The 25,031-nt window shown below is 47.9% G+C and overlaps 1 protein-coding gene across 1 annotated transcript in view; it reads right to left on the bottom strand.

Moving 5' to 3' along the window:
• Nucleotides 1-4,785: 4,785 nt before the first annotated feature.
• Nucleotides 4,786-25,031, bottom strand: part of PAXBP1 (PAX3 and PAX7 binding protein 1) — a 40,580-nt gene continuing 20,334 nt past the window's right edge. Inside the window, exons 8-18 of the mRNA XM_038766395.1 lie at nucleotides 21,889-22,012; nucleotides 18,760-18,859; nucleotides 18,534-18,649; nucleotides 17,452-17,651; nucleotides 16,121-16,265; nucleotides 15,488-15,609; nucleotides 14,727-14,803; nucleotides 12,440-12,506; nucleotides 10,732-10,878; nucleotides 8,489-8,643; nucleotides 4,786-5,993 (exon numbers count right to left, since the gene is read on the bottom strand). Of these exons, the coding sequence (XP_038622323.1) occupies nucleotides 5,876-5,993; nucleotides 8,489-8,643; nucleotides 10,732-10,878; nucleotides 12,440-12,506; nucleotides 14,727-14,803; nucleotides 15,488-15,609; nucleotides 16,121-16,265; nucleotides 17,452-17,651; nucleotides 18,534-18,649; nucleotides 18,760-18,859; nucleotides 21,889-22,012 (1,371 nt within the window). The 3' untranslated portion in view covers nucleotides 4,786-5,875. The remainder of the gene's footprint in view (nucleotides 5,994-8,488; nucleotides 8,644-10,731; nucleotides 10,879-12,439; nucleotides 12,507-14,726; nucleotides 14,804-15,487; nucleotides 15,610-16,120; nucleotides 16,266-17,451; nucleotides 17,652-18,533; nucleotides 18,650-18,759; nucleotides 18,860-21,888; nucleotides 22,013-25,031) is intronic.

Raw genomic sequence — 25,031 nt, 5'->3', positions numbered from 1 at the left:
ATGACACCGAGGTTGCGGGCTTGTGAGACGGGAAGGATGGTAGTGCCGTCAACAGAGATGGGAAAGTTAGGGAGACAGACAACAAAACAACACATATTAACAAAATAAAATAAATAGAATAGTAAATATGTATGAGTAAAATAGAGTAATAAATCTGTACAGACACAGAAAAGCTCCTACCCAATAGCGGGCTCACAGTCTAGAAGGGGGAGACAGACAACAAAACAACACATATTAACAAAATAAAATAAATAGAATAGTAAATATGTACGAGTAAAATAAATAGAGTAATAAATCTGTACAGACACAGAGAAGCAGCGTGGTTCAGTGGAAAGAGCCTGGGCTTTGGACTCAGAGGTCATGGGTTCATATCCCAGCTCCGCCACTTGTCGACTGTGCGACTTTGGGCAAGTCACTTCACTTCTCTGGGCCTCAGTTACCTCATCTGTAAAATGGGGCTTAAGTCTGTGAGCCCCACGTGGGACAACCTGATTACCTTGTATCTCCCCCAGCACTTAGAACAGTAAGCCCAGTGTGGACAGGGATTGTCTCTCTCTACTGCTGAATTGTACTTTCCAAGCGCTTAGTACAGTGCTCTGCACACAGTAGATAATAATAATTATAATGATAGCATTTATTAAGTGCTTACTATGTGCAAGGCACTGTTCTAAGCGCTAGGGAGGTTACAAGGTGATCAGGTTGTCCCACGGGGGGGCTCACAGTCTTCATCCCCATTTAACAGATGAGGTAATTGAGGCCCAGAGTAGATGCTCAATAAGTACAATTGACTGAATGAATGTTTTCCACATAGTATGTGCTTAAAAAATGCCATCATTATTATTATTATGATTATGGTGCTCCGCACACAGGAAGTGCTCAATTAATGATGGATTGAAGATGGTCAGGGAGGGAAGGTGTGAAAGGGATGGGGTTGGAGGAGCAGATTGTACTTCCCAAGCGCTTAGTACAGTGCTCTGCACACAGTAGGCGCTCAATAAATATGATTGAATGAATGAATGATAAATATGAATGAATGGTGAATATGAATGAATGATAAAAATGAATGAATGAATGATAAATACGGATTGAATGAGTGAATGAATGATAAATATGAATTGAATGAATGAGTGAATGAATGAATGTAAATATGAATGAATGATAAATATGAATTGAATGAATGCGTGAATGAATGAGAAATATGAATTGAATGAATAAGTGAATGAATGAATGTAAATATGAATGAATGATAAGTATGAATTGAATGAATGAGTGAATGAATGAATGTAAAGCATTGTTCTAAGCTCTGGGGAGGCTACAAGTTGATCAGGTTGTCCCACGGGGGGCTCACAGCTTTAATCCCCATTTTACAGATGAGGGAACTGAGGCCCAGAGAAGTGAAGTGACTTGCCCAAAGTCACACGGCTGACAGTTGGCGGAGCTGGGATTTGAACCCATGACCTGAGAGCTCACCTCCTCCAGGAGGCCTTCCCAGACTGAGCCTCTTCCTTCCTCTCCCCCTCGTCCCCCTCTCCATCCCCCCCATCTTACCTCCTTCCCTTCCCCACAGCACCTGTATATATGTATAGATGTTTGTACATATTTATTACTCTTTATTTATTTATTTTACTTGTGCATATCTATTCTATTTATTTTATTTTGTTAGTATGTTTGGTTTTGTTCTCTGTTTCCCCCTTTCAGACTGTGAGCCCACTGTTGGGTAGGGACTGTCTCTATATGTTGCCAACTTGGACTTCCCAAGCGCTTAGTACAGTGCTCTGCACACAGTAAGTGCTCAATAAATACGATTGATGATGATGATGATGACCTCTGACTCCAAAGCCCGGGCTTTTTCCACTGAGCCATAGTAATGATGGCATTTGTTAAGTGCTTACTATGTTCTAAGTACTGGCCTTCAATCAGCTCTTCACCGCCTTTCTTCCACTCCGGCCTAGTCCAAACATTTCACTTCATTTCACTTTTAGATATGTTTGTACGCATTTATTATTCTATTTATTTTATTTTACTTGTACATATCTATTCTATTTATTTTATTTTGTTAATATGTTTTGTTTGGTTGCCTGTCTCCCCCTTCTGGACCGTGAGCCCGCCGTTGGGCAGGGACCGTCTCTGCCAACTTGTGCTTCCCAAGCGCTTAGTACAGTGCTCCGCACACGGTAAGCGCTCAATAAATACGATTGATTGATTGATTCTACCACCACCCTACTTCCTGGGCCTCGCTCCCATCTGTCTCACCCTCCCTCCTTCATGAGGGCGAGCAGTGTGGCCTAATGGAGAGAACACAAACCTTGGAGCCAGAAGGATCTGGGTTCTAATCCCGCCTAGGCCGCTTAGCTGCGGTGTGACCTTGGGCAAGTCACTTCACCTCGGTTCCCTCATCTATAAAATGGGGATTAAGACTCGGAGCCCTATGTGGGATAAGGACTATGTCCAATCCCATTATCTCATATCTACCCCAGCATTTTAGAACAGTGCCTGGCACATAGTAAGCATTTAACAAATACTGAATTATTATTATATCCTATCAATCCATCAATCAATTGTATTTGAGCGCTTACTGTGTGCAGAGCACTGTACTAAGTGCTTGGGAAGTACAAGTTGGCAACATATAGAGACAGTCCCTACCCAACAGCGGGCTCAGTCTAAAATATCCTATGGGCCACAGCTCTTTCCAACAAGCTCCAGTGAAAATTTATGCCTTCCAGGAAAGCTTTCTGATCAATAATAATAATGATGATGGTATTTGTTAAGCGCTTACTATGTGCAAAGCACCAATCTGTCATCCCTCCCCCTCCTCCCCATCCCTCCCACCTTACCTCCTTCCCCTCCCCACAGCACCTGTATATATGGATATATGTTTGTACGGATTTATTACTCTATTTTATTTGTACATGTTTATTCTATTTTGTATTTTGTTAATATGTTTTGTTTAGTTGTCTGTCTCCCCCTTCTAGACTGTGAGCCCGCTGTTGGGTAGGGACCGTCTCTTGATGTTGCCAACTTGGACTTCCCAAGCGCTTAGTCCAGTGCTCCGCACACAGTAAGCGCTCAATAAATACGATTGAATGAATGAAGGAATGAATCGTATTTATTGAGTGCTTACTGTGTGCGGAGCACTGGACTAGGCGCTTGGGAAGTCCAAGTTGGCAACATAGAGAGACGGCCCCTACCCAACAGCAGGCTCACAGTCTAGGTAGGGGCCGTCTCTCTATGTTGCCAACTTGGACTTCCCAAGCGCTTAGTCCAGTGCTCCGCACACAGTAAGCGCTCACTAAATACGACAATGAATGAATGAATGAATGAATGACTGAATGAAAGTAGAGAAATGAAAGAAGGGAAGCCTCCTCACTGCCCTGCGGCCGTAGATTTATTCTGTTCTCTCCCTCCTCAAACATCTCCTACATAGAACAGAATCTTTCTTTTTAGTCTCCCTGGAAGGATTGGGGGTCTAAGCTGCTCAGTAGGAAGTCTAAATTTGCATTTTTTGTCATGGGGTGAGAGGAAGGAGATGCCTTAAGCAGCAGCATGGCCCTGTGGATAGACCACGGCCTGAGAATCAGAAGGTCACAAATTCAAATCCCTCCTCCAGAAGCAGTGTGGCTCAGTGGAAAGACTCATAAATTCTAATCCCCACTCTGCACCTTGTCAGCTGACTTTGGGCAAGTCACTTCACTTCTCTGGGCCTCAGTTACCTCATCTGTAAAATAGGGATTAAGACTGGGAGACCCATGTGGGACAATTTGATTACCTTGTATCTCCCCCGCCCCAGTGCTTAGAACAGTGCTTGGCACATAGTAAGCACTTAACAAATGTCATCATTAGTATTACTCCACCATTTGTCTGCTGTGTGACCTTGGGCAAGTTACTTCAGCTCTCCGGGCCTCCGTTACCTCATCTGTAAAATGGGGATTAAGACTGTGAGCTCCATGTGGGACAGGGATTGTGTCCAACCAATTTGCTGGTATTCACTCCAGTGCTTAGTACAGTGCCTGGCACATAGTAAGTGCTTAACAAATGTAGGGACCATCTCTAAATGTTCACCTTGTACTTCCCAAGCGCTTAGTACAGTGCTGTGCACACAGTAAGCGCTCAATAAATATGACAATGAATGAATGAACGAATACCACAATTATTATTATTTCTTACGTCATCCTGGAGCCCCGAGGAGTTTCCCGCAAAACCAGTGACTTAACCATGCTGGATAAAGAAGAAAAAGGGCTAAGAATTGAGCCTATAACCACCGAAGCCAGCAACCTCTGTGGGGGGAAATGCCAAAATCTTCATCTTTTCCTTAGGCAAGCCTCTACCCAAAAACAGAGAGCAGAGCCCCAACTCTTCTACTGTCCTCTCCCAAGTACTTAGTGCAGTGCTTTACACACCATAAGCACTCAATAAATCAGTAAATCAAATTAATCAATCAATAAATCCCACTCCTGCTCTGGATAACAGGCTTGGGCAACGGGCTGGGTCCTCCTTTTGGACCTGAGAATGGGCTCTTCCTTCCTTCCACCACCCAAAACAGGCTCCTCGACGGCAAAAATCAAAACGCGTTCCAGTGACAGACAGGTTTATTGAAATAATTCCTCGAGCGGATACTGAGAAATGGATTGCTTCAGTCCCACGGGTTCATCCAAACGCTGTTCCGGATGCAAATGCTTCGGCTTCCTCATTGACGCCACGGACGAGGGCCGGATGGGCCGGAGCAGTCTCCAGGAGCCGAGGGAGGCGGAATCATCGGGAGAGACGTTTCCTCCGGGGAAACCGACCGTCCGCCCCGCAGGCGAACTCAGGTCCAAGGGGCGCTTCCATCTGGCTGCCCTTAATTAGCGACACAATCAAATCAGTCCATTTTCCCAAATGCCGCTCGCGAAAATACGGAATTGGGTAGTGACAAGTCGCACCGTGAGCCAGGAGTTACCGCTATTGCAGAAGACCGGCAGAAGAGAGGCATCGCTCCCTTGAAGCCGTGGGCCTGACGCTCAAGCCGCTTGCTTCCCTCCCTTCCGATCCCGCCCCAAAACCCGGCAGAAAAGGCCTCCTCTCCATTCTCTTGCACGGAGGGCCCTTCCGGCCGGGAACGGGGCCGATCCAACCGACTGCGGCAACTCCTCGTGACCGGATCGAAGCTCCGGGTTGCGGCGTATGACCCGAAACCTGTCCAGAGTTGGTTCCAGGGATGTGGCGGGCTTAACGGATCCGGACATCGAGATGCTGCGGTACAGGGAGGGGAACGATCTCCCCGGAGCGAGTCAACGCGAAACTCGACAGCTGAAGGATTGCGGTCTCCGGAGAGTCCAACCGAGGCGGTCCAATTCAAGCCAATTGACGCTATTATTTCCAAGTTATTCTAGCCCTTTTTTTTAAATCATTTCTGCAACGCCGCAGGCAAGTCCCCCGGACAACTTTCTGCTGCAGAACTCGGTAATGGAAAAAAATGAATCTCCAATTGTAAAAAAAACACCATGATTTCCATAGGGCAAGGGATTCCACAATGGTAAAAAATATAAGCACATGATTATACATCTGACATTACACACACGCCAGTTTAGCAGGAGTCAAGCAGCCCAAGAGACGGCTGATTGACGGTTGGGGGGGGCGCGAGGGGGTGTTAAAAAATGTGGCTTTTCGAGAGGCGATCGGGACAATGCTATTCCTACTCTCGAAAGTCATCTTTCTGGATTTCCGTTTTCCAAAGAGACCTTTCTTGATAGGGATGCATTATGGTATATAAGAATGCTCTCTGTATTAAAACAGGGATCAACAGTTTATACAGTTTAAGAAACTTTACATATATACAAAAATTACATGAGGAGTAAGGCTTCTAAAGCTCCAGTGACGCTGCTCTTGGTGAAAGGCTCTATTTTCCCTCAATTAAGGTTTTCAGTTCTTTGACATTGTGGTCGTTGGCCACCGTCACAGCGTGGTCGAGAGCTCGGATACTTGCGAGGAGCTTTATGATCTGTTTGATGTTTTCTCTGCAAATTGATGGAAAAAACGGTAAGGAACAAAAATCAGTTGGCAACATGGATGCGATTTTACCGCTCCCTTTGAGCTTAACTGTAGAAATTCCTGTAATGATTTGTTTCTAGCGATAATGTTCCAAAGGGAAATGCATAACCAAATCAGTCAGCACAAATACCACCTGATTACACTCTGCACACAGTAAGCGCTCAATAAATATGATTGATTACCACTGAGCAGACTACATCTGCTGGGTTTCCACGTAGTAACCTTTTCACTAGACTGCATGCTTACTGTGGGCAGGGAACAAGCAGACCAACTCTGTTACACTGTACTGTCCCAGGCGCTTAGTACAGTGCTCTGCCCAGGAAGTGCTCAATAAATACAACTGATTGACTTCAACTGGTAAAATTTCTTTTCCATCCAGGGCACTTCATTTTTGTTAGAGGAATAAGAAGAATCTTCCCACCTCTAGACAACAACAACAACAATAATAATAATAATAATAATAATAATAATAATGATAATAATAATAATGGCCTTTGTTAAGCGCTTACTAAGTGCACCTCCACCTCACCTGGGGAGGATACCAGGTGATCAGGTTGTCCCACGAGGGGCTCACAGTCTTCACCCCCATTTTACAGAAGAGGTAACGGAGGCCCAGAGAAGTGAAGTGACTTGCCCAAAGTCACACAGCTGACAGTTGGCGGAGCCGGGATTTGAACCCACGACCTCTGACTCTCAAGCCCGGGCTCTTTCCACTGAGCCACGCTGAGCTTGTTGTGGATAGAAACCAACTTTGTTATATCCCCATATCTGACAGGCAATTCCTCTCCCCCGCTTCAAAGCCTTATTGAAGGCCCATCTCCTCCAAGAGGCCTTCCCTGATTTCATTCATTCAATCGTATTTATTGAGCGCTTACTGTGTGCAGAGCACTGGACTAAGTGCTTGGGAAGTCCAAGTTGGCAACATAGAGAGACAGTCCCTACCCAACAGTGGGCTCACAGTCTAGAAGGGGGAGACAGACAACAAAACCAAACATATTAACAAAATAAAATAAATAGAATAAATATGTACAAATGATTAAGCTCTCCCTTCCCCTTCGCCCACGTCCTTCTGCATCAATCTGACTTGCTCCCTTTATTCATCCCTAGCCCCGCAGCATTTACGTACATATCTTCTCTACAGGAGAAGTAGTACATAGAGGAGAAGAGCGTGGCTCGGTGGAAAGAGCCCGGGCTTTGGAATCAGAGGTCACGGGTTCAAATCCCGGCTCTGCCAATTGTCAGCTGTGTGACTTTGGCCAAGTCACTTGACTTCTCTGGGCCTCAGTTCCCTCATCTGGAAAATGGGGATGAAGACTGTGAGCCCCCCCGTGGGACAACCTGATCACCTTGTATCCTCCCCAGCGCTTAGAACAGTGCTTTGCACATAGTAAGTGCTTAATAAATGCCATCATTATTATTATTACCTATCATTGATTTATTTATATTAATGTCTGTATCCCCCTCTACACTATAAGCTCACTGTGGGCAGGGAATGTGTCTGTTACGCTGTTACACTTTCCCAAACACTTACAACAGTGCTCTGCACACAGTAAACACTCAATAAATACGACTGACTGACCGACTTTTAGAAAATCTGACACCAACTCTGTCCCCCACCACGTTTGCTTGCCCTCTCTCCCTCCTTCCCTCATAAGAATGGGAAACTCTTCAACTCGTAGAGAAGCAGCGTGGCTAAGTGGAAGAGCCCGGGCTTTGGAGTCAGAGGTCATGGGTTCGAATACCGGCTCCGCCACGTCTGCTGTGTGACCTTGGGCAAGTCACTTAACTACTCTGAGCCTCAGTTACCTCATCTGTAAAATGGGGACGAAGACTGCGAGCCCCATGTGGGACAACCCGCTTACCTTGTATCCTCCCCAGCGCTTAGAACGGTGCTTTTTTTGCACATAGTAAGCGCTTAACAAATGCCATCACCATCATCATTATTATTATTATTATCATCATTATTATTATTACCAGATCTGGATTCCAGCTCAGGTTTCCTCATCTGTAAAATGAGGATTTCATCCTACTCCCACCAACTGAAGACTGTGAGCCCCATGTGGGACAGGGACTGTGTCCAACCTGATTATCTTCTAACTACCCCAGGGCTTTAATTCAGTGCTTGGCACCTACTAAAGTGTGCAATAAGTAAAATAACGATGACGATAAGATGAACAAATAAGAAAACAACTGCTATGAGACTCCTGTGTTGACGTGCCCACCCACACACACATTTCCTTTTGGATGGTCTAACCCCGTATGGACCGTCTCTACATGTTGCCAGCTTGTACTTCCCAAGCGCTTAGTACGGTGCTCTGCACACAGTAAGCGCTCGATAAATACAAGTGAATGAATGATTGTTACCCTCCATTTTCAATGATGAATGACAAACGCCTCCCTCTCCCACCAAGCCCCAACCCCCCGCAGTTTTCCTCTTCATTAGGCGATACTAAGCCATTACCTTGCATTTCTTTTCTCTACATCTGAGCAGCCGATGCTGTTTCTGTAAATTGTATCGGCCAGGTGAACTAGGTATCTGCAGAAGTTTTCTAACTGGGAAACCGTCTTTTCTCCTTTCAGGTTCACGAACCACTGTTTAGGGAAGCAATTGATGACCTGGAAGGAAGAGAATGGGGGCAGGGAGAGAAAAGCTACTCAAAAAAGAGCCTCAAAAATCAGACGTAGCAAGCGAGATTATAGGGGCCTGCCTCCAAGTCAGGGGGTGTAACATTCTCGGCACCCAACAAAAGGCTCCTATCCGGCCCCCGGACAGACGCTAAAAATACCGCGGCTGCCCTTTCTGGGAAAAACAGACCTTGACGGGGTGGGAGGAGGGGAAGGGAAGGAGCGGGGAAGAAGAGGGCGGGCGGGAGGCCGGGATAGGCGTGAGGGAGGTTGCGGGGAGGCGGTGCGGTCTTGCTGCTCTCCTCAAATCCCGGGTCTGAGCTGAAGTAGGATGACGACTGCTTTCCCATCAATAAATCCGCCCCCTCAACAAAACCGAGTTTGACAACCCCGCCGCTCTAAGAAACACAGCTAGAGAACCCAGGCCCTCAGCCAATCAATCAATCGTATTTATTGAGCGCTTACTATGTGCAGAGCACTGTACTAAGCGCTTAGCACTGTACTAATTCCCACAACTCCTCCCAGGGGCCTTCCCTGACTACGCTCTAGAAGCTCTACTCTCCCAAGGGCTTAGTATGGTGCTCTGCACACAGTAAGAGCTCAATAAATATGACTGCATTTATATATGTATTATATTTATATGTATTATATATTATATTATATGTATATGTATTTATATATTAAGCACTTAGTACAGTGCTCTGCACATAGTAAGCGCTCAATAAATACGATTGATGATATATGTATATATATGTATATATGTTCGTACATATTTATTACTCTATTTATTTTACTTGTACATGTCTATCCTATTTATTTTATTTTGTTAGTACGTTTGGTTTTGTTCTCCATCTCCCCCTTTTAGGCTGTGAGCCCACTGTTGGGTAGGGACTGTCTCTATACGTTGCCAACTTGGACTTCCCAAGCACTTAGTACGGTGCTCTGCACACAGTAAGCGCTCAATAAATACGATTGATGATGATGATGATGACTGACTGATCCATCACGAAAGTTTGAATGTAAGGATTTCAGCAAGTCTACCCCTTTGGAGCCCGTGGCAAATACCGAGAATGATGACCCACTACTGGGTAGGGACCGTCTCTATATGTTGCCAACTTGTACTTCCAAGCCCTTACTACAGTGCTCTGCACACAGTAAGCGCTCAATAAATACGATTGAATGAGTGAATGACGAGAACTACATGACAGAGTCACCGACTGCCTAGAGTGGTTGGCGGTGGTTCAAACAGGGTGATAACATATATAATAATAATAATTTTGGTATTTGTTAAGTGCTTACTATGTGCAAAGCACTGTTCTAAGCACTGGGGAGGATACAAGGTGATCAGGGTGTCCCATGTGGGGCTCACAATCTTAATCCCCATTTTATAGACGAGGTAACTGAGGCCTGGAGAAGTGAAGTGACTTGCCCAAAGTCACACAGCTGACAAGCAGTGGAGCTGGGATTTGAACCCATGACCTCTGACTCCCAAGCCCGGGATCTTTCCACTGAGCCCCGCTGCTTGTAAATATTCTAATAAATAATTAGAATTATTATTCTGCATCAACCTGACTTGCTCCCTTTATTCATCCTCTCTCAGCCCTGCAACACAATGTACATATCTGTCATTGATTTATTTATATAAAAGCCTGCGTCCCCCTAGAGACTGTAAGCTCACTGTGGGCAGGGAGGGAGAATTATTATTATTAATAATAATAATCCTCATCTGTAAAATGGGGATTAAGACTGTGAGCCCCACATGGGACAACCTGATCACCTTGTATTCTCCCCAGCGCTTAGAACAGTGCCTTGCACATGGTAAGCGCTTAACAAATCCAAAAATTATTATTATTATTATATATATTATCACCCTGTTTGAACCACCGCCAACCAATCTAGGTAGTCGGTGGCTCCGTCGCGTAGTGCTCTTCATCATTCTCGTTATTTGCCATGGGCTTTAGAAGGAACAGTATTCTAAATAATAATAGCCTAATAAATTCAATATATATATACAAGGAAATATATATATATATACACATATAAAGTTTGAGGTTTTTGCAGGGAGACCGTTTAACTTACATTTTGAGCTTTTTTGATGCTGTCATCTCCGCAGTCTGAGTTCTGAAAAGCCATAAGGATGTATCGATTTAGCAAGCCATCTATGGATAACTCCTGGAGGGTCTTATTGGAAAGGATTCCGTACCACTGCAGAAAGTTTCCCAACAACTGCAAAAGGAGAGTCGATTTAACATGACATTTTCCCGAACACATCGAAGGCGCTCAATAAATACTGACGGACCCATTTTTCAATTTGCTCCGGTTCTTTCAGAGAGATTTCTACAGGGCTTGCAATCACATCCTACAGAAAACATCTCTCGGGGAAAATGGAGGGACAGAAAATACATGTTTATTTGCTATCTGAATGCAAGATAAGGGCCACGGCTGCAGCCTACATGAATGGAGCTTCGCCTAACGGGACAGCTACTTCTCCCGACTTCTCCAACCTAGTTCAGGGGAGGTGCAGATGGGGGGGAAACGCCGGGAAGACAAAAAAGTCCCAGAGGAAAATGCTCAGTTACTAAACCGTCGCTGCCTAAAATGATGCCTCCGCCGTAAAAACTCTCAACCAGCCAAGGCGAGTTCACGGCACATCGGTAGCTGAAACGCTTGAAGCGTTACAAAGGAGAAGGCGAAAAGAGAGACACGGAAGTACGAAGAACTGCTGCGAAAAGAGTCCCCGTTTCCAACTTCCACTGACCAGCGTCCTGAGGGAGCGAAACATCTTAACGCCTGCGGTCAGTCAGCTGTATTTGAGTGCTTACTGTGTGCACAGCACTGTACTAAGCGCTTGGGAGAGTATATTATAACAGACTGTAGGCTGTGTGTGTGTGTGTGTGTCGGGGGGAGAATAGTTACAGATGAGGCTCACCCTTTCTGGACCAGTGTTTTAGATGCTACTGGTGCCCTCCAGAAAGGCCACTTCTAGCCTTAAAATGAACGGCACAAATACTGCAAGGATGGGGCGGGAAAAATGTGCCATGATGGATGGATCTGGTCACGGCGGAGGCCCAGGGGCCTCACCGCGAGCCCCCCTACTCCTGATAATAATAATAATAATGGCATTTGTTAAGCGCTTACTACGTGCAAAGCACTGTTCTAAGCGCTGGGGGGATACAAGGTGATCAGGTTGTCCCGTGTGGGGCTCACAGTCATCACCCCCATTTTACAGATGAGGGAACTGAGGCTCCGAGAAGTTAAGTGACTTGTGCAAGGTCACACTGCAGACTGGTGGCGGAGCTGGAATTCGAACCCACGACCTCTGACTCCAAAGCCCGTGATCCTTCCACTGAGCCACGCTGCTTCCTGGGGGGTCGGGATCCCGAGCCCGCCTCCAGTCTTAAATCCGCCACATCAGTTGGTTCTCGGCCCCGACAGCCCCTTCTAGACCGTGAGCCCGCCGTTGGGTAGGGACCGTCTCTGTCTGTTGCCAACTTGGACTTCCCAAGCGCTTACTACAGTGCTCTGCACACAGTAAGCGCTCAATAAATACGACTGAATGAATGAAATGAATGCAAAGGGCTAAATCCACCTGGCTTCCGCTGACCGCTTCTCATTTCTTTGACCGATCGGGAATGGAAGCACACTGGGAATGGCGGAGGTGGCCCGTGGGGCTGGAGTTCTGTGGAATTCACGGCACTGAACTGAGTATCGCTAGAATTATCTTTAAGTAGAATTATCTTTAAGGTGTAGAGTGGGAATTGACGGAGAGGTAGAAGAGGCCACTTACCTTAACCGACGACCAAAACTGGCGTTGAAAAAACAAGTAAGGCCCAGAGTTTTTATTTTCCAAGGTACTAATTATGACAGGGGGAAAAAAAAAGAGTAATCAAACATTTTGTTTCCTATAGACTGTAAGCCCACTGTTGGGTAAGGACCGTCTCTATATGTTGCCAACTTGTACTTCCCAAGCCCTTAGTACAGTGCTCTGCACACAGTAAGCGCTCGATAAATACGACTGAATGAATGAATGAATTATAGACTTCACAAAACAACAATGTTGTTGTTGTTCTAGGCTGTGAGCCCACTGCTGGGTAGGGACTGTCTCTATACGTTGCCAACTTGTACTTCCCAAGCGCTTAGTACAGTGCTCTGCACACAGTAAGTGCTCAATAAATACAACTGAATGAATGAATGAATTTAAAATTAAGGATTATTCTCAGTTTTCAAAAGAAAGCAATAGAAAAGGAAACACTAATGACTCAGGTGATATTTTTAAACCTTCATTTGACAATTTAACGGAAACTATACACATTCATAGAGAGATCTATTAATTTAAAGTGAACAGCTTGATTAATGCACGATGTTCACTTCAGAAAAAGAACTTCAAAATAAGAATTTAACATTCGTCACTTTCTTAAGTCATCTGTCTTTTAAAATAATTCAACTTTCAAAGTAGGTTTCTCCCCCTCCTCTAGGACTAGTTCTTCTGAGGCAAATTAAAAAAGACAAAGAAATAGATGTTTTGATAGATAGATCTTTTAGACTGTGAGCCCACTGTTGGGTAGGGACTGTCTCTATATGTTGCCAACTTGTACTTCCCAAGCGCTTAGTACAGTGCTCTGCACACAGTAAGCGCTCAATAAATACGATTGATGATGATGTTTTGAAGAGGCTGTGGCCTCTTATCCGCGGCCCAGTAGAATGAGCGCTGGCCTGGAAGTTGGGAACCGAGTTCTAATCCCAGCTCTGCCTCGAGGCTGCCTGGGTGACCTGGTTCCAGTCCCCGGGTCCCGTCTCCTCCTCTGTAAATGCAGAAAAGATTAAGACTGCGAGCCTCGAGAGGGATGGAGACCTTGTCCCATCTGATTCATTCATTTTCGCATTTATTGAGCGCTTACTGTCTGCAGAGCACTGTACTAAGCGCTTGGGAAGCACAAAGTCGGCCGTGTATAGAGACGGTCCCTACCCAACCACGGGCTCACAGTCTAGAAGGGGGAGACAGACAACAAAACAAATCTTGTAACGATGCTTGACGAGGAGAAAGCACTCCAATTTAGGTGGAGCCTGCCAAACTACGCGTGGCTCAGTGGAAAGAGCCCGGGCTTTGGAGTCAGAGGTCACGGGTTCAAATCCCGGCTCCCCCACTTGTCAGCTGTGTGACTTTGGGCAAGGCACTTAATTTCTCTGGGCCTCAGTTACCTCATCTGCCAAATGGGGATGAAGACTGTGAGCCCCCCGTGGGACAACCTGATCACCCTGTAACCCCCCAGCGCTTAGAACAGTGCTTTGCACATAGTAAGCGCTTAACAAATACCCATCATTATTATTATTATTGCGCAGTAAAAATGCACTTAAATTTGCTGAATACAATTTGACACACTGACTACTTTCTTGTAGTAAGAAAGGCATCTTTTAGACTGTGAGCCCACTGTTGGGTAGGGACTGTCTCTATATGTTGCCAACTTGTACTTCCCAAGCTCTTAGTACAGTGCTCTGCACACAGTAAGCGCTCAGTAAATACGACTGATGATGATGATGATGATCTTGGGGACGAGTAGAGAAGGAACTGTCTTACGTTACCATCTAGCACACTGCTGCCTACATTTATGTATTCAGCATTAGCTAGAGTAATTAATAACTGTGACACTTGTTGGGCACTAACTAGGTGCCCCACACCATTCTAAGCGCCGGTCCAAGTACGAGATAATCAATTTAGCCGCAGTCCCTGCTCAACATGGGGCTCAATGTCTTAGTAGGAGGGAGAACATTTATTTCTTCCCCACTTTAGGAGGCCAAGAGAATTTGAGTGTCTTGGCCCCAAGACCCGGCTCTTCCCACGAGGCCTCGCTGCTTTCTCCCATAATTGGGTACGGATTGTCTCTATCTGTTGCCGAATTGTGCTACTGTCTCACTTTGTTGCTGAATTGTACTTTCCAAGCGCTTAGTACAGTGCTCTGCACACAGTAAGCGCTCAATAAATGCCATTGAATGAATGAATAATGCCCTGGCCTTACTACCACGGGGACATGTTAAGAGTCCGGCAGCCTGGTTCGGGCCCCTTAAGGACTACTTACTTCTTAGGATACAAGGGCATGAACACGTCGTCGTCCAAAGTTCTTCGCATCCTTAACAAAAGTGCCTTTAAATATACCTGCAAAGCACAAATCAAGCTCTGTGGGGGCCACCGCCAACCTCCGGAGCCATCCCAAGAGCCAACCGGGGGCAAGACGACTCTACAGTGGGCTCTGCCGTCAGCGGTGGGGCACAAAGACGCCTTGCTGCTTGAAACTTGGTGTTTGTACCTATCTATTCTACTTATTTTATTTTGTTAATATGTTTGGTTCTGTTCTCTGTCTCCCCCTTTTAGACTGTGAGCCCACTGTTGGGTAGGGACTGTCTCTATATGTTGCCAACTTGTACTTCCCAAGTGCTTAGTCCAGTGCTCTGCACACAGTAAGTGCTCAATAAATACGACTGATTGATTGATTGAGTGAAACTAACTTTGCAGGAGGGCAATTCATCAGGCACCAAAACCGGCGACCAGACGTCGCGACCTCCACGGCCTCACCTACTTGTGGGGTACCGGCAGGGTCTTCCAGACATTCCCTGGTCAATTCCCTGCCCATCATCCCTTCCGTTATCCTTTTAAAAACTCGGTTCCGGTTTTCCCAGGGAGACGTTCACGACGCTTCCTCTGACTCCGCTCCACGGGGCCCGGAAGTCGAGACCTCGAGGCGGCAGGCCCGTCAACGCCCCCCGGCCTCCCGTGTGAAGCAGGGGCGTGACCCACCCCCGCCTGTGACCCACGGCTAAGCGGCGCCCAACACCATCTCACCTGGGTGTTTTTGTTTTCCGCGTTGACCACCGAGGGGTAGCCGCTGATCAGCTTCAGGGTGATCCCGACCATCCGCGCCGTCTGCGTCGTCGAAAAAGGATCCCACGTATTTTCGGCGATCCCTAATGGGATGAAAGAAACATCCCGTCAAATACCGGCTTCCACCAGTCCCGGGTGCGATGTGCCGCTCTGCCTAGATAATAGTAATTGTGGTTTTTGGTTTTGTTGTCTGTCTCCCCCTTCTAGACCGTGAACCCGTTGGGTGGGGACCGTCTCAATATGTCGCCAACCTGTACTTCCCAAGCGCTTAGTACAGTGCTCTACACACAGTAAGCGCTCAATAAATACAGCTGATGAATGAACGAATGTTAAGCGCTTACTACGCGCCGGGGTGGATACAAGCAAATCAGGTTGGCCCCAATGGGGCTCACCGTCTTCATCCCTATTTTACAGATGAGGGACTGAAGCCCTCAGAGAAGTGAAATGACTCGCCCAAGGCCGCACCCGGTAGCCCAGTGGCGGAGCGGGGATTAGAACCCGTGACCTTGTGCCTTTCAGCCCTTGCTCTATCCAGGGGGTCTGGCTAAAGCCAGCGCTGCCTTACTTGCAGCCACGTGCTCTGAAGCAGCCCACCTGTCAGTTTGGGGAGGATCACTTTTTCCACAATGGTCGGGAGCAGGGCCACGTCGGCGTCCTCCTTCTCCTGCTCCTGCTCTTCGCAGCCGTAAAACAGCAAGGACTCGAACCACAGCATGCTCTCGAAGTCCCGGCACTTGGCCTGCGTGAGCCAAGGTGATCCAAGTGAGCCCGCGACCCCAGTGACAGCTGCCGCTGTGCGTGTGTGAGTGTGTGTTGGGGAGGAGGAGAGAAGAGATGAGGGGCGCGAAGTGGGGACTCCCAACCTGCGAAGCCTTTCAATCCAAAGGAAGGGAGGTAGGCACCCTAAAAACCCTCAGTTGCTCTTCGGGCACTACCTTAGCTGAGCTTGCGGGGCAAACTCCACCATGAGTTGGGACCTACGGTTCACTTCCCCATTTGCCTCCCCCACAGAGGAGGGGTGCTCTCAATGAGGTCAACCAAGACTAGCTGGGCGATGGCGCTTAGTACAGTGCTCTGCACACAGTAAGCGCTCAATAAATACGATTGATTGATAATAATAATGGCATTTATTAAGCGCTTACTATGTGCAAAGCACTGTCCTAAGCGCGGGCAACCACTGAGGAGCACTCCAGAAGACAAATATCAGAACCGAGAAGGGAGAAAGGTCTCTGGGGTGCTTTTCTCCTCATCACCCGCTCAGCTCCCGTGTCTTCATCGCTCTGAGTGTGCACTCATACTACTCATTTCTGCTTGTCTCTCCCTCCATCTCACCAGGCTGTAGAGTCCTAGCAGAAACCCTGGGTATCTTTTCCCTCAGTGGCCCATGGTGGACACACGCTAAACCTCGCCGTAGCTCAGTCACATTGCTTCCATCCCCTTAGAAACCACAACTTGCCAGACCTGAAAATGTCTTATATCTGGGACTTGGAAGGTGAAGCGGTTTGCTGTTTTTTTAGATATGGTATTTGTTCAGCACTCACGCACGGTACTAAGCGCTGGGGTAGAAACAAGCTAATCAGAGTGGACACAGTCCACGTTCCACACAGTGCTCACAGCTGTAACGCCCATTTTACGGATGAGGAAACTGAAGCCCGAAGCAGTTAAGTGACTTGCCGGTGGTCACACAGCAGACAAGTCGCGGAGCCGGGATTAGAACCCAAGTCCTCCGATTCCCAGGCCCCGTGCTCTAATAGCCCACGCTGCTTGCCATGCTGGATCTCCAGAATTTAAACCAGAGATTTAAACAAACCCTCCCCAGGACAGCGCAGGACACAGGCTCGGCAGAGAGGACTAAAATCGATTTTTGTTTTTTCGTTTTCATTCCAGAAGGTACTCAATAAAAGATGGCCTTCGCAGCTTCTCACCTCCAAGGGAGTCCAAGAAAGAAGTTGCAACCTTATTAGAGGATGAAATAATTGAGGTAAACAAAGACCAATATACGCATCCTTATAGGAAGTGAAGTACTTGGACCGCCAGATTTCGAACTGGGACTTGATGCAATCAATCGAATAGAAGCTCTCCAGGACGTCTTCGAAGACTTTGCTGGACTCTCTGGATATGCGATCTAAAGAACAGAGTCATAATTAAATGTTGTCCAATCTCCAGCCACTCGAACCCAGCAGGCGCGACCCATTTCGTCCCTTTGGTCATATTTACTGAGTGCGTACTGTGTGCACAGAGCTGTACTAAGCGCTTGGGAGAGTACGATATAACAATCAACAGACACATTCCCTGCCCACAATGAGTTTACAGTCTAGAGGGGCAGATATTTAATATAAATGAATAACTTACAGATATGTACCTACGTGCTGTGGGGCTGGAGAGCTAAATGAAGGGAGCGAGTGAGGATGATACAGAAGGGAGACGGAGAAGAGGAGAGAAGGGCTTAGTGAGGGAAGGCCTACTGGAGGAGATGGGCCTTCAATAACGCTCTGAAGGGGAATCTGTCGGATTCGAGGAGGGAGGGCATCCCAGGCCAGAGGTAGGATGTGGGTGAGAGGTCGGTGAGATCGATGGGCGGTTGACAAGGTTAGCATTAGAGGACCGAAGTTCGCGGGATGGGTTGGAGCAGGAGAGTAGCAAGGCGAGGTAGGACGGGTCGAGGTGACTGACTGCTTTTAATGGTGAGGAGAATCGTTAGAGCTTCCTGAGAAGTGGGGAAACAGCGTCTTTGTAGAAAAATGATCCACACAGCAGAGTGAAGGACCAGAATGTGGAGAGACGGGAGGCGGGGAGCCCATTTCCCCTCCATCCCTAACTCCCACCTACCCCGGTACTTGGTACAGTCCTGGCTATACGTCAAATGCTCGATACTAATATTATCAGTTGCAGCGGTATTACCACCAGGACGAGGCCACTTCTACTTCAGAAACAAGAGTGAGGGGAAAGACAAGAAGACACGGCAAAACGCTCTGTTAACGCTTCCAGAACCTATAAAAGAACACACCTCTTTCCAGGTTGAAATTCGTGATGTCCGTGGATGTTTCTTCATCGTCACTGGAAAGGCCTTCGAGGTGATCCGCCATCTTGCCCAACTGCTCCCTCGCCTGTCTCCGACGGGTCCTAAATGTCACCGACATCATGAGCGTCCCCAACCAAAGCAGACGCCTTCTCTTTCCTCCCCGCGAGGGCCACTCTGACTACCAAGGCCCGGGCAAGGGTAGATGTCCTACCTCCTGGCCTCTCGCTCCGCGATCCGACGTTTGGCGTGCTCTTGATACAGCGCGCGATCTCGCCCAAAAGAGTCAAGATTTGGGGCCATGAGAGCTTTATCTGCAAGACACCAACCAGTCCAATTACAAGCCTCCCATCGGCAATCTGGAGGAAAGAGTTAGCAAAGAATAAAACTTATGATAGATTTCTAACCGACAAAGTAATACAATGGGGATGCTACGGCAGCCGGAGGACCAACGTCAGGGCTGCGGGGCAACAAACCTGAAAATTATCAATCCGTTTTTCCTAGGAGAAAAGGGATGGAGAGAGCAGAGGAGACGAAATCTCCTTTGGATGAGACCCCCTCCACCCACCGCCCTAGGGCTAACAGAAAACATCACACGGCTTTTTCCTAGTCTCGCGAAATAAGGCCTAAGATGATCTCAATGGCCTGGCCAAGCCGAGGCAGACCCAGCCATCTATTCTTGAAGCAAGATTTCAACGGCGATGAGCTTAACCGTAGGAAAGAAAGATGAAGACTAAAAGATGAGGCAAGTTTCCTAACCCAAGACTACCGGGGCTACGGGTGGATAATTCTCAAGGACAGAAGTGTAGACGAGGGGGAAAGGGCACCCCCGGGTCCATTCTCCACAATGCCACAGCCTCCCGTTCCCTCGGGGCAACCGCCATCTCCTCAGCCGCAAATCTCAGGGGGAGAAGGACCATCGACCAGACAGCAGTGAGGAGAAAGGATGTGACTTGATTTGCCCCAGAGGCAGAATTTAAGCTTGTGGAAGGCTTTTCCGGTTGCCTCGACTGACCTCACACCAGGAAAACGGCACCGGTGAACCGGACGTCTGCCACGTGCTAAACTGCCAACGCTAAGGAAGCCGGATGCCTCTCCCTGACTGTGCTCGCTCTATTCCGACAATACAGGACGAGAGTCTGGGCCAGGACTTGGTCTCCTTTTTCCCTCTTACCTCCAATAGCGAGATACGATCGAACGGGGAAAGCGAGCCTGGAAAACCGAGAGCTGCTTCACGTTCCGCTGCAGGTGAAAGATTCTTAAGTAAAAATCCCTCGCTCGCATCACGCATTATCGATTATGAAGCCTTGCAGAAAGAAACGCCTGGACGTGTGGTTTCCAGGGTAATGTGGAAGCGATGCGCTCGATACCCTTCGCTTCTTTAGTCAGGATGGTGGGTACAACCGAAGAATGGATACCCAAGGGAAAAAGGTGGGAGAATGGAAAGGGACAGAGAAATCCACTTGTCCCTGCGACCCTCTCAAGTTGATCTCATCCATCTGACTGACCAATTCCAAAGAGATGCAGATGTGGAGTCGGGGTGGAGGTGGGGTGAGCGGGCCCTGGTACTCAAACCTTCCTAGTTCTCACCTACTCCCTCCCTTTCAAAGAAAGCGTGCCTCGCTTCTTTTTTTAGTTGCTTTAATTCTATCTGCTACGTGCTTACTATGTACACTTACTACGTGTTTAGAGAGTAAACACTGCTCTAAGCGTTGGGGCAGGTACTAGATAATTAGGGTGGACACAGTACCTGTCCCGCAAGGGGCTCACAGTATAAGAAGGAGGGAGAACAGATATTCAATCCTCATTTTACAGTAGAGGAAACAGGCATTTAAGGGATTCGTCCGAGGTCACGCGCAGAGCCAGGATGAGAACCCAGGTTCTTGGTGCTCTTCCCACTAGGCCAAGCTGCTTCCCAATAGCATCGAACAAACTGCTGGCCGAACAGCCGATCCAACTGCTCCCATACGCAACGGGCCAATCCTTCAAAGGTGCTCAGAGTGGGCAGAGGGCCCAAATCTCTCCTATTACCTTCCTTAGGAAAGAGGGTCTCCTTCTTCTTGATTAGCCAAATCCCGCTGGCCGCCTGCTCCACCCTGACGTCACTCGCTTCGGGGTCCCCGAAGACCCCGAATCCCCGCCTTGCCCCAATGGAGGCGCGGAGCCATTGGCGGCTTCCAGGGGGGCTGGACGTGGCTCTCCGGGGGCTACTCTCCTTGCCACCCCTTACCCTTTGGGAGGTCAGAACCACTGTGGAATATGGGAGGGCCCCTTCTAAGGTGCGGACGGCCGCCGCCTTCAGGTGTTCCCTCTGGGCTCTATCCTAAGTCTCAGGCAACTTCACCCGCGTGTTTCTGCTTTCCGCAGCGACCCCGCGGCCGGAGAACGTCCACGTCCCAGAGAGGGGTGCAACCCCTTGTGGGAATGGCGGAAGCAGAGGGAACCAGAAGGACGGGATGTATGAAAGCGATAAATAAGAATGAGGGCAGGCCCGGGGATGGCGAAGAGGACTCCCAGCTTGAACTGGATGCAGATGCCCAAATTTTCATTCCCTTCCCAACGATCAACATTTTGTTTTTTGCCTCAAAGCCGGAAGCACACCACTGGCCAGCTGAACGAAACCAACAAACAAAAACGCCACATCCCTAGCATTCCGGGAGGAATTAAACCAAGCCAGAAGAACAGGAGCCACCCAGGCGTTCATGCTGCTCTTGCCCTAAATTAGCAAGGTGCTGTCACCTAAGGGTTTATTTCCCATCCCTCACCTGCCGAATGCTAGCAGTATCGGGCATACTGTGCCAACTCAAAAAAGAGGCAAGGATTTATTTTTTTTTTTTGGCTCGGGGGTCAAAGGCCACGGCCCACCCAGTTTGCAAACACGATGTGCCATCTAACAATTCCCCCAGAACGGATCTTGACAAATAGTTGGCCCCACCACGAGAGCGGCAGAACTCCCAAAGACCAGAGTCACTCGGACGGGTGGAAGCAAGACAAGGGGATGGACGGAGAGAGCAACAGGCCGGTGGCGATTCAAAGGAAGCACGATCGAAAACTTCCAGCCCCTTCAGCACACAGAAGCGACCCTAACCCTAACCTGGAGAGGGCACGGGGCATGACCGAACTGACAAGAGCGTTAGGGGAAACAAACAATCCCAAAGGTTCCTGAGTGAAGCGGCACTTTTAAAAAAGCTAGGGGGAGAGGACAACACTCTTTCGATTCGCCACGAGAGCGAGGCAGCTTGCTGAGTAACATTCTGCTCCGCGACTGCCCACTTTCCAGCTAGGCTGCGCTAAATCAACAAGGTTATTTAATGAATAATAAAAACCTTCAAGATGGACTGACTTGAATGGCTTGAAAACTCCGAAGATTCATCTTTAATATCATCTTGTCGTCTTTGGACAAGGCGGGAAGCTCGCTGTTTGTACAGCTGATGCATGGCGGACTCAAGCTCGTTAATCAGGGGCACCTGTAAAAATACAACAGATTTCGTAACACCCGGCTCTTCGGTTCCAAACCATTCGGGGCTCCACGCAATTCCCAGGAGACCGGGAACGTCCCCCCAGTTCCGGCGGGAGGACGGTGTCGGCAAAAAGGCCGTGCTTGGCCCCTTCCCCCCGGGCAGGAGTTGGCTTTGGAAATCTGCTTGGTTCCCACGGTGGGCAGGAGTGGGACCACACACCTTGGCACCCCGCGGGCCAGGGTGGCCTGCCCGGAGCAGCTGGCCGTGCCAGACCTGGGGGTGGAGGGGGGACGGGGAGACAGGGGGGACCGGGCAGACTGTTTTGGCACACAAATATTGCTTGTAAGTCCAGGACTTGTTTTCACTGTCGCAGCGTGACTTGTAAATACGTTATTAAACTGCAAGCCGGCCATCGACGGATAAAGGCCGACAGAAGTGAAACGAGTGGCCACCAAGGATTTGGTGCTTTTCTGAAGGCCCTTATGGTCTTGCACTTTGGACCAGAAGTCGATCCGAGAAGCTTAGGAGTGTCACAGATGGAAGCTTTTTATGTTTACTTGGAGCATTTCAAACACTTCAGATCAGGGGACGCACTACTGACACCATAATCAAGTGTGAACATCTCCCTACCAACTTAAGGGTGCCACATAATCTGGCAATACTCCTATTTTTTCTTTTTAACTCTAACCCACCTAGCAACCGGGGAATTCTGCTTCAAAGGTTTCCACTCCCCACAACCTTCTCCTAAGTCACAGCCTCCAGGATGCAAACGAAGGCCCACTCCCGTAACGCTTTAAAGCAACGACAGCATTTCCCAACTTGCTCTTCAAAGATTTCTTTAAACTCCTCTTCCATTTCTTTTATTCATCCAGTGACTGCTACACTGTAAGGTCATTGTGGGTACGGGATGTGCCCGTTTAATGTTGTACCGCACTCTCCCAAGGGCTTAGTACAGTGCTCTGCACACAGTAAGCACTCGATAAATAACAGAATGCGGCCCTAGTTCTCCAACACCTGCAATCAGACCTAAAAGCCCTTAGGAAATAGGACACTGATGCAGTCCAAACTGATAAAAAGGAAAAAAAAAACACCTTTTTGAAGTACTGTACATAACGCCACTGTGTATCATAAATACCATAATTATTATCATCCGTATGAGTCTCCCTGAAAATATACAATGGCCCCTGAAAGTAGTTCACGAAGCCAGAAGTTATGACTTGGCAAACCTGGGTCCATTTCCCAGCCAGACTGTAAGGTCCTCGAAAGCAGGGAACTTGTCTTCCATCTCCATGGCACTCCCCCAAGTGCTCAGTACAGTGCTCATTAAGATACTCGTGACTGAGTCAACTGGGAAAGACTCGACTTTCAGCTTTTGGACTTGGCCCCGACCGTGAAAGCAGTTTCCCGAAATGACTGCGATTTTGAAGGGGAACAAAATGGCCAGAGGGATTGGGACACTCTCTAGGGTAACGCAGAGCTGAATGAGATTCAAGGGCTTTTCGAAAGGGCCGGCTCAATTCTTGCTGGTCTTCGTGTAACTGGGGCAGTGACTACTCTGCTCTTTTAAGAGGAGGTGGGTTCTAATCCTAGCTTCGCCGTTTTTCTTCTGTGACCTTTGGCAAGTCACTTCACTTCTCGGTGCCTCAGTTACTTCACCTGTAAATTGGGGATTAAGACTGGGGGACCCTGTTGGACAGGGACTGTGCCCAATCTGATTCCCCAGTGCACAGAACAGTGTTTGGCACGTAGTAAGTGCTTAACAATTACCATTAGTATTATTATTAAGCAATGAGGTACCATATGAGGTACATTACAAGACACAATAGTTCAGCAGCGTGGCTCAGTGGAAACAGCATGGGCTTTGGAGTCAGAGCCCAAGGGTTCAAATCCCCGCTCCACCAATTGTCAGCTGTGTGACTTTGGGCAAGTCACTTCACTTCTCTGGGCCTCGGCTACCTCATCTGTAAAATGGGGATTAAGACTGTGAGCCCCCCGGGGGACAACCTGATCACCTTGTACCTCCCCAGAGCTTAGAACAGTGCTTTGCACCTAGTAAGCGCTTAGTAAATGTCATTACTATTATTATTAACTGGAAAACTCAAGACCAGCTCCTAAGAATTCCAATTTGGAGCAGCCCAACTGGCCTTTTTGCAGGTAATTTGGGTTCCGGAGGGTTCTTCCTTTTAATAGTGGCCTCGGTTCTTAATCACCCAAGTGGCTTGCTTCCGGTGGCAATGATTAGGGTAATTTACTCAGGGGCACTTTGTTTCTGTTCACAAACCCGATTTGCCCTCAAAACTCTACAAAGCCTGTGGGCTGAGAGAGCTTATCCCTCATCAGGTCCTCTGCATCCTAAAACACCTTCCAAATGGATATTTACATTTCACTTTAGAACAACTGTCTCTCTCACAAGGGAATTAAGAGCACGGGCCCTACAGAGGGTGGAAGTTTGAGCGGGAGAAAGGAGACCATGGTGAGTCAAAAGGACCCAAAATTGGAGAAACTGGTTCCTTTCCTTGATGGATGGAGCACGGGCATGGGAGTCAGGCGTACCTGGGTTCTAATCCCGGCTCCGCCACTTATCATAATAATAATAATAATAATAATAATAGCATTTGTTAAGCGCTTACTATGTGCAAAGCACTGTTCTAAGCGCTGGGGGGGATACAAGGTGATCAGGTTGTTCCACATGGGACCGCTGTGGGACCTTGGGGAGGTCGCGGAAAGCCCTAAACAGCAAGCTCCTTGTGGGCAGGGACTGTGTCTGTTACACTGTTCCCTCCCAATTGCTCTGCGCACATTAAGTGCTCAGTAAATATGATTGACTGATTTCACTTCTCTGGGCCTCACTTCCCTCACCTGTAAAATGGGGATTAAGACTCTGAGCCCCATGTGGGACAGGGATTGTGTCCAACCTCACTAGCTTGTATCCAGCCCAGCAGCTGGTATAGTGCCCGGCACAAAGTAGGCACTTAATATATACCATTAAAGAATAAATAAATATCTCTCAATTGAGCGCCAGCCA

The sequence above is a fragment of the Tachyglossus aculeatus genome, chromosome 24 (assembly GCF_015852505.1).
Source record: "Tachyglossus aculeatus isolate mTacAcu1 chromosome 24, mTacAcu1.pri, whole genome shotgun sequence".
NCBI classification, from domain to species: domain Eukaryota; kingdom Metazoa; phylum Chordata; class Mammalia; order Monotremata; family Tachyglossidae; genus Tachyglossus; species Tachyglossus aculeatus.
Note: the sequence above shows the minus strand (reverse complement) of the source record. Positions and strands in the feature narration are given on the sequence as shown.